The sequence below is a fragment of the Heterodontus francisci genome, unplaced genomic scaffold (genome assembly GCF_036365525.1).
Source record: "Heterodontus francisci isolate sHetFra1 unplaced genomic scaffold, sHetFra1.hap1 HAP1_SCAFFOLD_310, whole genome shotgun sequence".
Taxonomy (NCBI): domain Eukaryota; kingdom Metazoa; phylum Chordata; class Chondrichthyes; order Heterodontiformes; family Heterodontidae; genus Heterodontus; species Heterodontus francisci.
Genome location: NW_027142032.1, coordinates 1,249,439 through 1,262,739, shown reverse-complemented (window position 1 = coordinate 1,262,739; position 13,301 = coordinate 1,249,439). Strand labels below are relative to the sequence as shown.

The window sequence follows — 13,301 nt, the reverse complement described above, 5'->3', positions numbered from 1 at the left end:
TCCCACAAATGTGTTGACGGCTGTCACTGGGATGTTTCGCAGCATTTCCCTTCAGGCGACGTGGAAGATTAATTTGGAATGCCTTCCAGAAGAAATTCAGCATCAGGAGTTTCAGTTATCACACTGGGTTCTTAGGGTTTCTCGGAGAACTGGAGAAAAGATCAGATGGCATTCTTTCTTTTGGCAGGCTGACTTGCAACTGACTCACAAAAATATCCACAGCCCAACTGAAAGTCAAAACTTCCTGACCACCATAAATCTTCACATGTCATTTCTCTGAGAACAACTCCTCCAGTCATCAAGTCTCTTGCTGTTTCTTTAGCTTAAGGATTGTGACATCCAGTAAAGGTTAGGTTTTGCACAAAAACTCAAAACCTTCAAATGAACATTCTTTTGAAAAAAAGTTCAACATCTGTTTCAATCTCTCCACTCATTCACAACATTTTAAATAAAGTACTTTCATAGCAATGTGATAATCTACTTTTCCTCTTAAATACATCCCTGCTCTCTTCTCCTGGAATTTCAAATTATAAAGTGCTGTCAATAATTTCAGCTCCCAATTACAAACACTTGGGGGCCATTCACACAGTACACAGTTCTAAGTAGAGATTTTTGAAAATGACGATCGAAGTCATTGTCTGTACATGTAACCAATGTCCATATGTTTGTTTAATAAGGTTGTCTATGCAGCTCAGTGGCAACGTGCAGGGAACTTCTTGTTTTTGAAAATATTCTAAAGCAATTTTAAAGTGTTTTGCAATTGCCCTGAAGATAGGTTTAGTTGGATAATGGAGCCTTGGGGAGAATAGATGATTAATTTTGTTTGTTTAACTGAATGTAACTAATGTGGTGCACTTCACGCTAATTATCCCAGTCACCATCACCCACTGGTATAAGTAGGGTCTCATTTGACTGAATTCACAATTTTCAGTCAGAGTCTCACAGACAGCGTGCGATGACATGGAACATGGATTATCCATTCATCTTTGAATTTGAACGCATTTACCATCCTGTTCTTGCAGCCGTTGGTATAACGGGTAAGACAATAAAACTGGTCAAAGTATAAAGCAGTGTAACTGCTTCTGTTCTTGTTCCTTGTCCTCTACTGTACATAACAGTATTAATAAATTTGGACATAAGAAAGCGATGAAGAGCGTGTCAGAAAGACAGATGGAAAGAAAACAGGGAATATGCAAACTGTGTAATATGTTTTGACGTCTGTGATATAATCGCCTATTCTATTGTATAAATATATTTAGTATTGTTAGTTGTCTGCTTAATAAGATTTCTTAATTAAAATTACCAATTTGTTTGAAACTTCAACCACAGAAATAATGGTAAGTGATGTCCCAGTACTCTATCTAGGAGAATTCCATATCTCCAACAGACGCTCGCAACAGATGTCATCAGTCACCCCGTCAGAAATTGCACCATTGTATCCATTGAGGTTTCAACTTTTTTTTTTATTGTCGGAAATAACAAGGAGAAGCAAAGCATTTTCACCTGAAAATTAACCATTTTAGTCCAGACCATTGGCTATGAGCTCGTCACAAAAATCATGATTCCAGAGAAAGATAGTTCTGTATTGCTGGTACTGAAAGGGCCATGATCATTCATTGATTCAAATAAAAGTATTTTCCGTTGTTTAAATAGACTGCATGCCCAATATCAACAATAAAATCAAGCCATAAAAAATGGCAATAATCGCCATGTCTGGCAGCTTCTGTAGCGAGGGAAACAGAGGTAACATTTTAGGTTGTTAACCTTTTATCAGTAGCTTTCACTCTGCCTGAGATCTGAGAGAAGTTGTCAGGGCCAGTGATTGCCTCGTAAGCTCTTGGCTGGTGAGGGTGCTGTTCGAAAGTCACCTCTGTAGGAAATCAATTAGTTATTAGGTAGCACTGTATGCACAGTTATTTTCCGTCTTGCAACCGGTTACTTGGCTGTTTAAACTTGATAGGATGGCAATGTGACAGGTATCTAGGATAAGTCATAGTCTTTTAAAACTATGTTTGGAACACATGGCGTCTCCATTGATCCTTAAATGCAGGAGAAATACCACAGGGAAAGGTTTTGCAATTGATTATTTGATCATACTGAAACAGATGGATTTTTGTTAAATGTAAATACTGCATGTGAAAATTGCAATCTAAATGAAGCAGGCCGAAAATTATATCAATGGAATTCATAGGTTATGGACAATGTAGGTTCAATACTCGCCAATCCAAGATTTCCCCAGTGCTTGGGAATTAAATGGTATGGAGAAACCCCGGAGGAGTATTTGGGAACTTAGCTTCCAACAGAGCTGGGGAAAAGGGCAGCATCAGTTGAACCTGGGAGAGAGAGATGGATAGAGAGAGAAAGAGAGAGAGAGAGAGAGAGCAAAGCGGATTATGGGAAATGGATTTAGGTGGTGGTGGAAATGGATAAAGAGATGTATATGAACTGGAATTTTGTAAGAATGTCTCTTCATTGCACCTTTCCCTTTGCCTGATTTTCCCGTTATTTGATTCCCTCGCTCCACTCAAGACTTATCTCTCTCCAACCGACCAAACGCGCCAGAAATTCCCCAGATCGCTGAGGGATTTATTTTGTCCTGATTCTTCCTCCTTTGTCTGTCTCTCCATTACAGAGTTGCCTGAAAGGACAGGGAGTGTTATCAGTATTGGTTGACCGAGAAAGATGAGATTGCAAAGGTGGGTAAATTAAAGAGCAAACAGGCTATGACAGTAGGGCTGGTAAGTGTGATTTCGTTGCTTCGTTTCCCGTTTTGACACACCTTTGAATTCATTATTAATCGTATTGCAGTCTCTTACCTTCATTCCACATTCCATTTTTCATCTTGTCTATTTTTGCTCCACATCAATGTCTAGTCAGCAATCGCACCTTGTGTTAATATAGCGCCTTTTAAGGAATAAAACTTCCCTTGCCCCTTCACAGGAGCATTATAGAGGGGAAAAATGTCACTCCGAGCAACGTAAGGAAATAATGGCATGCTTTAAGGAATATCATAAATGAGCAAAGCGAGTTAGAGATGTGAATAGATTTCGAAGGGAATTTCAGAGCTCAGAACCCAGGCAGGGAATGCATGGTCGCCAATTGTGAAGCAATTAATATCAAGGATGAACAAGCGGCAAGGATTAGAGGAGACTAGAAATCTGCAAAGATTTTCTAACTGATGGAGACTACAGGGTTGTGGGTGGGGGGAGGGGGCGAGGAAATCAACGGAATTTAAAACAAGGCTGAGAATTTTACAATAGAGGCGTTGTTTGGCAGGCAGCCAACATAGGTCAGCGAGCACAAGGGTGATCGGGAAGCGGGACTATGTGCGAGTGAATCCATCAGCAGCAGGGTTTTGAATGACTGCAAGTTTACAGAAGAAAGAATGTGGGAAGCCAGTCAGGAGTGTATTGGCATATTCAAATCTGGAGGTAACAATAGAATGGATGAGGGTTTCAGCAGCAGATGAGTTGAGGCAGGGGCCAAGTTGGGCAGTGGACAGAGGTTGAAATAGGTTGCCTTAGTGATGGCGCAGATATGTGGTTGGCTCCTCATCAGGTATAACATTGACGTTATGAACAGTCTTGCTCAATGTCAGACAATTGTCACGGAGTGGCTTGGAATTAATGGCTAGGGAACAGAGATGTGACGGGGCAGAAGACAATGCTTTCACTCTTCCTAATATTTAACTGAAGGAAATGTTGTTCATCATGGATTTCAGACAAGCAGTGTGATAATTTAGAGGCGTGGAGGAGTTGACAGACGTGGTGATGTAAAGCTTGGTGTTGTCAACAGAAATGTGGAAAATGATGCAGCATTTTCGAATGATGAAGCCGAGGAGTAGCATGTCAATGAGAAATGGGAGCGGATAAAGGATAGATCATTGATGGACAGTAGAGGTAACGGTACAGTACACTTTGCAGGTAATTATTTGGCGACAATTGGAAGGGTAAGAATGAGACCCGGTGAGAGCAGTCCCATCCATCGGGATTCTCATATTACACGTGTCTTGTTCCCTTCCTCCTTCATGTAATCTTTTTTTTTTCTGAAGCAACACACGTTATAGCTGCATATTCAGAATCTTCTGCATTCTTGCATTTTCCCTCAATCTTTTATTTAACTCAGTTTCCGTACAATTCAGTTCATTTTAATTTGCCTCATTGCAACTCCAGATCAGTTTTGTGTCCAGAACTAATCACAATTAACAAAGGAAACATCAAAGCTGAAATTAGTGCCAAGGGTCGGGGACTGCGACTTATCTTGGGATGGTCTAATTATAATTCCCTTTTCTCTCTCTTGCAGTGAACCTGCTCGCGATTGTGATCCTGTCCCGTGGAAAAAGCGGTCTCTCCAAATGTGTCACTCATTACTTGGTGGCCATGGCAGTGGCGGATCTAATGGTGGTGATCATTGAAGTAATATTGAAGCGAATTAACAATATTTACTTGCCAATAAAATTCTTGTTCATCACTCCTGTATGCGCCATGAAACTTGTCACGAAAATTGCAGCACTGGACTGCTCCGTCTGGTTCATGGTTGCTTTCACCTTTGATCGCTTTGTAGCCATTTGTTGTCCGAATCTTCAGCGAAAGCATTGTACCCAGAGAACGGCGAACATGGTTTCAGCGACCGTGTGTGTGTTCGGCTGCCTGAGAAGCATCCCCTTTTATTTCGTGTATGTACCCCAACTTAAAATTAACAACATTCCATACTTCTGCATTGAAACCTTTGCCTATTACACTTCGCCCTTATGGGCGGTGTACGAGTGGTTTGACAGTATTTTAACACATTTAGTGCCGATCTTTTTGATCCTTTTGTTAAATACTTTCACTGTGAAACATATTCTAAAGTCCAATACAGTCCACAGGGCGCTCCTCAGCAGCATCAATAACCAAAATGATCCAGAGAGTGAGAACCGGAAGAGATCAATGATCTTGCTCTTTACTATATCTGGTAATTTCATTCTTCTCTGGATGACATATGTTGTGCATTCCCTAAGGTGGCGGGTGAAAAACTACAATTATAGTAACCCAATATACATCAACCAGCAAACGGGATTCATGCTGCAGCTTCTCAGTTCTTGCACCAACACATGTATTTATGGGCTGACACAGAGAAAATTCAGCGAAGAGCTGATGATTGGAATGAAATACATGATCACACTGAATGGGAGATTATGTAAATAGCAAGCAATTGACAGAAAGATGCATCTGTGTAGATTGAAATCCATACCCTTCTTCTGTCCCATAACACCAGACTGGCAGGTGATGGCAGGAAACAGGCTGACTCTCTTAAGAGCGAGAACTGGCCAATAAACCACCTACTCAGCCCAATGCAGCTGCATTGTAAAGCACACTGGACCACATCAGATAAATATGAAGTAATATTGCGGAGTGGATCATGTCCGTTAAATGTGAACCATTAATAATAATGCACACTTTGACCACATCGACTAAATGGGGAGTGTCTACGAATAATTCGCGTTCCACCACAGCTGGCAAATGTGGAGTCTTCAATGCTAATGCACACTGGATCGCATCTGATAAAAATGAAGCAGTTAATGATAATGGACACGGGATCACATCTGGTAAATGTGAAACGTTGAGTAATAACGTACACAGGATCACATCTGGTAAATGTGAAACATTGGGTAATAATGCACACTGGACGCACATCTGGTAAATGTGAAGCAACAGTAATGACAAACACTGGACCAGTTAGGATAAATGTGAAGCAATATTAATAATAAACACTGGACCACATCTGGTAAATGTGAGCCATTTAATAATATTGCACACTGGACCACATCTGGTAAATGTGAACTGTTCAATAATGATGCACACTGCGTTCAATAATATTGTAAACTGGAACGTGTGTGGTGTTTAGTAATTTTAATTCTTTCAGGGCATGTGGGCACTGCTGGCAAGAATAGCATTTTTTTGCCCGCCCGTAATTGCCCTTGGCAACTAAATGGCTTGCTAGGCCAGTCAGTTAAGAGCCAACCACATTTCTTTGGGTCTCAACTCATCGAGTCATAGAGTTATACAGCGCAGAAACAGGCCCTTCGGCCCATCGTGTCCACGCCGGCCGTCCAGCACTTAACTATTCTAATTCCATATTCCTGCACTTGGCCCGTTGCTTTGGATGCTATTGCATTTCAAGTGCTCATATGTAGAGCAGAGCAGGTAAGGACAGAAGACTCTTTCCCTAAAGGATATTATTGAACCAGATGGGTTTTTAACAACAATCAATGACAGTTTCACGCCTCCAGTACTAATGAGCTGAAATCACAATCCCGCCACTGGCGTGATGGGGTTTGAACATGTGCGCTCAGGGAATTCGACTAGGTCTTTACAGCACTACTTCAGTGACGTTGCCACCATGTCACCACATCCCATATGCACTGGACCTAATGCGGCAAATTTGAAACTTTTAATGATAATGCATCTTGGATCATACCTGATAAGTATTAATTCTTCAACAATAATGCACACTGGACCACAACTGGTAAATGTGAAACATTTAATCATAATACACACTGACCCTCAACTGTTAAATGTGTATAATGTAATAGTAATACAAACTGGACCACATCTGGTAAATCTTAATCTTTTAATCATGATGAAATCTTGAACATGTCTGGTAAATGCGAAACATTTATCAATTATACACACTGGAACACATCTTGTAAAGGTGATTCATTTCACATTAAGGCACAGTGGATAACATCTGGTAAATATGAAGCATATAATAATAATGCACAGTGCAGCACATCTGGTAAAAGTGAATCATTCAACATTAAGGTGCAATGGACAACATCTGGGAAATGTGAAGCATTTAATAATATTGCACCCTGGACCACACACAATAAATGTGAAGCATTTTACACGAATGCACACTAGATCTCAAATGGTAAATGACCATTATTAAATGGGAATACAAACTGGACCACATCTGGTAAATCTGAATCTTGCAATAATAATGCACACTGGAACACATCTTGCAAACTTTAATCAGTTAACATGAAAGCCATTGGACAATATCTGGGAAATGTGAAGCATTTAATAATAATTAACACTGGACCATATCTAGTAAATGTGACTCATTTAACATTACGGCACAGTGGACCACATGTAGTAAATATGAAGCATTTGATAATAATGTGCAATGGATCTCAACTGGGAAATGATTATCATTTAATAGTAAGACAAACTAGACCACATCTGGTAAATCTGAATCTTTTCATAACAATGCACACTTGAGCAAATCTGGTAGATGTGACTCATTTAAAAGTAATGGAAACTGGGACACACCTTGTAAATGTGAATCACTTAACATTAAGGCACACCAGACAACATCTGGGAAATGTAAACCATTTAATAATAATGCAAGCTGGATTACATCTGGTAAATGTGAAGCATTTGATAATAAAGCAAACTGGATCATTTAATAGTAATACAAACTGGACCACATTTGGTAAATCTGAATCTTTTCATAAACATGCACACTTGAGCATATCTGGTAAATGTAAATCATTTAATAATTATGCAAACTGGATTACATCTTTTAAACGTGATGCATTTGACATTAAGACACAGTAGATAACATCTGAGAAATGTGAAGTATTGAATAATAATTTACACTGGAACACATCTGATAAATGTGAAGTATTTAATAATAGTGCACATTGAAGCACATCTGATAAATGTGAATCATTTAGCATGAAGGCTCACTGGAGCACATCTGGCAAACATGAAGCATTTAATACGAATGCACACTGAAGCACATCTGGTAAATGTAAAACATTCAACTTTAAAGTGCACTGGGAAACATTTGGGAAATTGAAGCATTTAATAATAATGTTCACTGAAGCACATTGGTAAATGCGAATCATTTAAAATTAAGGCATACTGGACCACAACTGGTAAGTGTGTGAAGCATTTAATATGAATGCACACTGGATCACAAATGGTAAATGAGTATCATTTACTAACAATACAAACTGGACCACATCTGGTAAATCTGAATCTTTTAATAACAATGCACACTGGAACACCTCTTGTAAATGTGAGTCAGTTAACATTAATCATGGAAGCGGGAAGGGGTTAGCTCTACATTCGTTCATCAATTTGGAAAGGAAGGAACAACTCTTCATTTATTTATTGATAAGGCGGTAAGGGGCCGCTGTGTACCTTTGTATAGATATGGGGCAACGGGACAACTCTGCGTTCGTTTCTCGATAAGGCATATTAAAGGGGCAACTCTGCACCTGCTTATTAATAAGGGGAGGGTGCACTTCTGCATCTGTTTATCAATAAAGCGGAGCAGAAGGCTACTCTGCATCTGTGTATCGATATGGTGGAGCAGGAGGCTACTCTGCATCTGTTTATCAATAAAGCAGCGCAGGGGGCAATTCTGCATATGCTCATCAATAAAGTGGAGCAGGAGGCAATTGTGCATCTCTTTATCGATAAAGCAGAGCAGGAGGCTGCACTTATCTGTGCATCGATAAAGGAGAAGAAGGCAATTCTGCACCTGTTTATCGATAGGGTGGGGAAGAGAGCAACTCTGCATTTGTTTTTCGATAAGTCGGGGAAGGGAGCAATTCTGCAGTTGTGCATGATTGGAGAGGGGTGGCGGTAACTCTGCAAATTTATACACTGTTTGGGGGCACAACTGGGAAACAGTGTCGGTTGCTGTTGCACGTGGTCCAGTGCAGGCAAATCAAATGATATTCCAATGGTCCTGATGGCTGAAACCTACTTAAAACTTGTGTGGGCGATGTTTTGCCATCACATTGAACTCATGTTAGAATGCTACTGAAGGAGGAATTAACAGAAACCTCTGTCCATGTAGGCGTACTTGACATTTTGAAGGAAGCCAACGTTGCCAGATGTATAGAGCTAACTACAATTCATTCTGTTTTCCTTCAGCCCTTTGCTGTGATGAGGTATCGATACAAGTGGCAGGCCCCACAGGTAGGTGCGCCCGAGCAGCAGCTACAGCCTCACAGACACGAGCAGCAACTTCCACGAAGGCACAGAGTAGCCCAGATATGTCAGAAAGCAAACATCTCAGATCCAGAACATCACTGCATCAGGACATCAGGACATTCCTGAGGGTAGTATCCTAGTCCCAACCATTTTCAGCTGCTTGACAATAACTTTCGTTAAATCATAAGGTCAGAGTGAGAATAGTCGCTGATGATTGCACAATGTACAAAACCATTCGCGAATCCTCTAACACTGAAGCAGTCCGTGTAGAAATGCAGCTACACCTGAGCAACATCCAGGTTTAGGCTGATAGTTGGCAAGTAACTTTTGTGCCGCACAAGTGCCAGGCAATGACCATCTCCAAGAGGAGTGTATCTAACCATCTCCCCTTGACGCTCAATGGCATAACGATCACTGAATCCCCCACTCTCAACATCCTGGGGGTTACGATTGACCAGAAACGGAACTGGAGTAGACAAATAAATAGAGTGGCTACGAGATCAGGTCAGAGGCTAGGAATCCTGCGGCGAGTAAGTCATTTTCTGACTCCCAAAGCCGGTCTATCATCTACAAGGCACAAGTCAGGAGTGTGATGGAATAGCCTCCCATTGTCTGGAAAGGTGCAGCTCCAACAACACTCAAGAAGCTCGACACCATCCAACACCCTGCTTGATTGGTATCCCCTGCACAAGCATTCACTCCCTCCACGACTAGCGCACGGTGGCAGCAGTGTGTGCAATTTACTAAGTGCACTGAAGCAAAGCAACAAGACTACTTCGGCAGCACCTTCCAAACCCGCGAATAGTATCACCGAGAAGAGCAAGGGCAGCCTATACATGGTAACACTACCACCTGTAAGTTCCCCTCCAAGCCACACAACATTCTTACTTGGAATGATATCACTGTTCCTTCACCGTCGCTCGGTCAAGAACTTGGAATTCACTTCCAAACAGCAATGTAGGTGTACCGACCCCACATCAACGGCAGCGGTTCAAGAAGGCAGCTCATCGCTACCTTTGCAAAGGCAATTAGGGATGGGCAATAAATGTTGACCCAGCCAGCGACGCCCACAACCCAGGAACGAGTAAGAAACTTCCAAGTGTCCAGTTATCTCAGCCTTTACAATAGATTCTAACATTTTCGCTAGTACTGATGTCTAACTAACAGGCCAGTAGTTATCTCTTTACTCTCTTGCTTCCTTCTCAAATAGTGGGGTTAGATTTTCTACTTTTCCATATGCAGCAACTCTTCCATAATTCACAGAAGTTTGAAAGAAAGCTACTAAAACCTCCATTATGTATTTAGCGATCTAGTTTGATACTCTGTAATGCCTCTCATCTGGTCCGAGGGATTTACCAACTTTCAATCCAATCATTGTTTCTAGTACTATCTTTTTATTATTATTAATTCCTTTCAGTTCCTCATTTTACTTGTACCTTGGTTCCCTAGCCTATCTGGAAGATTTTCTGCTTCTTCCACCGTGAAGGGAAATGCAATCAAATTGTTTCGTCTTTGCGTTTTTTCTTCCATTCAACACCACAAGCTCTCCTGTCATCGCTAATAGTTTCCTTTTCACACACCTAAAGAAGATTTTACAGACCTTATTTATGTGACTAGCAATTTGCATTCATAATAATTTTTCTTTCTGTATCAGTTTCTTGGTGCTCGTTTGTTGGACACTAAATTCCTCCCCATCCTTGGGCTTATCAGCCACTTCCTATGACCTAGAACAAACAAAGAACAAAGATAATTACAGCACAGGAACAGGCCCTTCGGCCCTCCAAGCCTGCGCCGATCCAGATCCTCTCTCTAAACATGTCGCCTATTTTCTAAGGTTCTGTATCTCTTTTCTTCCTGCCCATTCATGTATCTGTCTAGATACATCTTAAAAGACTCCATCGTGCCCGCATCTACCACCTCCGCTGGCAATGCGTTCCAGGTGCCCACCACCCTCTGCGTAAAGAACTTTCCACGCATATCCCCCCTAAACTTTTCCCCTTTCACTTTGAACTCGTGTCCTCTAGTAATTGAAACCCCCACTCTGGGAAAACGCCTCTTGCTATCCACCCTGTCTATACCTCTCATGATTTTGTACACCTCAATCAGGTCCCCCCTCAACCTCCGTCTTTCTAATGAACATAATCCTAATCTGCTCAACCTCTCTTCATAACTAGCGCCCTCCATACCAGGCAACATCCTGGTGAACCTCCTCTGCACCCTCTCCAAAGCATCCACATCCTTTTGATAATGTGGCGACCAGAACTGTACGCAGTATTCCAAATGTGGCCGAACCAAAGTCCTATACAACTGTAACATGACCTGCCAACTCTTGTACTCAATGCCCCGTCCGATGAAGGAAAGCATGCCGTATGCCTTCTTGACCACTCTATTTACCTGCGTTGCCACCTTCAGGGAACAGTGGACCTGAACACCCAAATCTCTCTGGACATCAATTTTCCCCAGGACCTTTCCATTTACTGTATAGTTCACTCTTGAATTGGATCTTCCAAAATGCATCACCTCGCATTTGCCCTGATTGAACTCCATCTGCCATTTCTCTGCCCAACTCTCCAATCTATCTATATTCTGCTGTATTCTCTGACAGTCCCCTTCACTATCTGCTACTCCACCAATCTTAATGTCGTCTGCAAATTTGCTAATCCGTCCACCTATACTTTCCTCCAAATCATTACTGCAATCTTTAAACTTATTTTGTTATTCACGGCTGAATCACCTTTCTTTTTTTGTGTGTGTTTCAGACGAATGTTTATTTGTTGTAAACCGTGTCATACTTCTTTAAATACTAGCCATTGCCAGGCAACTGACAAATCCTTTAATGCATTTTCCCAATCCTCCATAACCAACTTGCCTCTCATACATTCATCGTTTACTTTGTTGAGATTTAAGACCCCAGTTTCACAATGACCTATATCTATTTCAAACATAATGTAGAATTCTAACGTGATGTAGTCAGTGTTTCCTTTTAGTTCATTTACACCAAGGTTATGAATTTGTCCTTTCTCATTAAATAATACTAAATGGACAATAGCCCACTCCCGCTCCCGAGTTGGTCCTTCAACATACTGCTCCAGAAACCCATCTCGTTCATACTCCAGGAATTCATCCTCCTCCGCATCAGTGCTGATTAGTTTTACCAAGTCTATATGCAAATTGATCACACCCATTATTACTGCATTGCCCATTTTAAAATGCACTTCTAATCTCCTGCTTTATACTGTGCCCAACATTAGCACTATGGTTTGGTGGCCTATAAACAACTCCCACCAATGTTTGATGCCCCTTGCTGCTTCTCAACTCCACCGAAACGGATTCTACATCTTGCTCCTTAGATCTAAGATCCTCTCTCATGAATGTACTGATCTCCTCCCTTGCTAAAAGCGCGACACCACGTCCTTCTCCCGTTCGCCCACTGCTCCCAAATTACGACTATCACTGAATATTTACTTCCCAGCCCTGGCCACCCTGTAACCACGTCTTCTGAATGGCAAGAAATCGTACCGATTTATCTCTATTTGACTTTCAAATCATCTACATTATTTCTCATGCTTCGTGCATTCAGATAGAGTTCCCTTAAGTTTGTCTTAACATTATTCCTCATTCCCACCTATTTGAAAAGTGTCTTCATGTCGTCTGCTTTCCAATTTCGGTTACTGATTTTCTACTTCCTCTTACCATTTTTGCTTCCCTCCTATCTGAGTTTCCTCTTAATTTCTCAACCCCTGACAATTGGGTTTAAACCCTCCATAACAGTATTAGCAAACCACCCGGGAAGGACGTTAGCTCTGGCCCGGCTAAGGTGCAACCCACCCACCATGTACAGGTCCCACATACTCCATAACAGATCTCAATGCCTCAGGTACCTGATGCCCTCCCTCCAAGCACGTGTTAAATCGCTTATTCCTTCTATCCCTATGCTCGCTAGCACGTGGCACTAGGAGTAATGCCAAGATAACAGCTCTTCATTTTCTACTCTTAATTTCCTTCCTAACTCATTAAAATCTGCTTCGAGGACCTCATCCCTCTTCTTTCCTATGCAATTGTTACCAATGTGGACCACGACCTCTGGTTGGTCACCCTCCCCCATAACAACGTCCTTCAGCTGCTCTGTGACATCCTTGACCATGGCACCAGGGCGGCAACATACCATCTGGTGTCAATTCTGCAGCCACACAGATGCCTGTCTGTTTCTCAAACTAATGAATCCCCTATCACTACTGATTTTGCACTCTTCTGGCTCTCCTCCTGTGCAGCTGAGCCACCTGTTGCACCATGGACATGGCTGTTGCT

The 13,301-nt window shown here is 41.6% G+C and overlaps 1 protein-coding gene across 1 annotated transcript; it reads left to right on the top strand.

The window, feature by feature from the left end:
- Positions 1-3,886: 3,886 nt before the first annotated feature.
- Positions 3,887-5,186, top strand: LOC137366328 (probable G-protein coupled receptor 139). Its single transcript, XM_068028225.1, has 2 exons — positions 3,887-3,923; positions 4,303-5,186. The coding sequence occupies exons 1-2, from the start codon at positions 3,887-3,889 to the stop codon at positions 5,184-5,186; spliced, it is 921 nt and encodes a 306-aa protein (XP_067884326.1).
- The last annotated feature ends 8,115 nt before the right edge of the window (positions 5,187-13,301 follow it).

Excerpts from the sequence above, each read along its gene's own strand:
- LOC137366328 (XM_068028225.1), top strand. The coding sequence starts at position 3,887 with ATGGACAGTAGAGGTAACGGTACAGTACACTTTGCAG. Across the intron at positions 3,924-4,302 it reads CGGTACAGTACACTTTGCAG|TGAACCTGCTCGCGATTGTG; the intron begins GTAATTATTTGG and ends TCTCTCTTGCAG.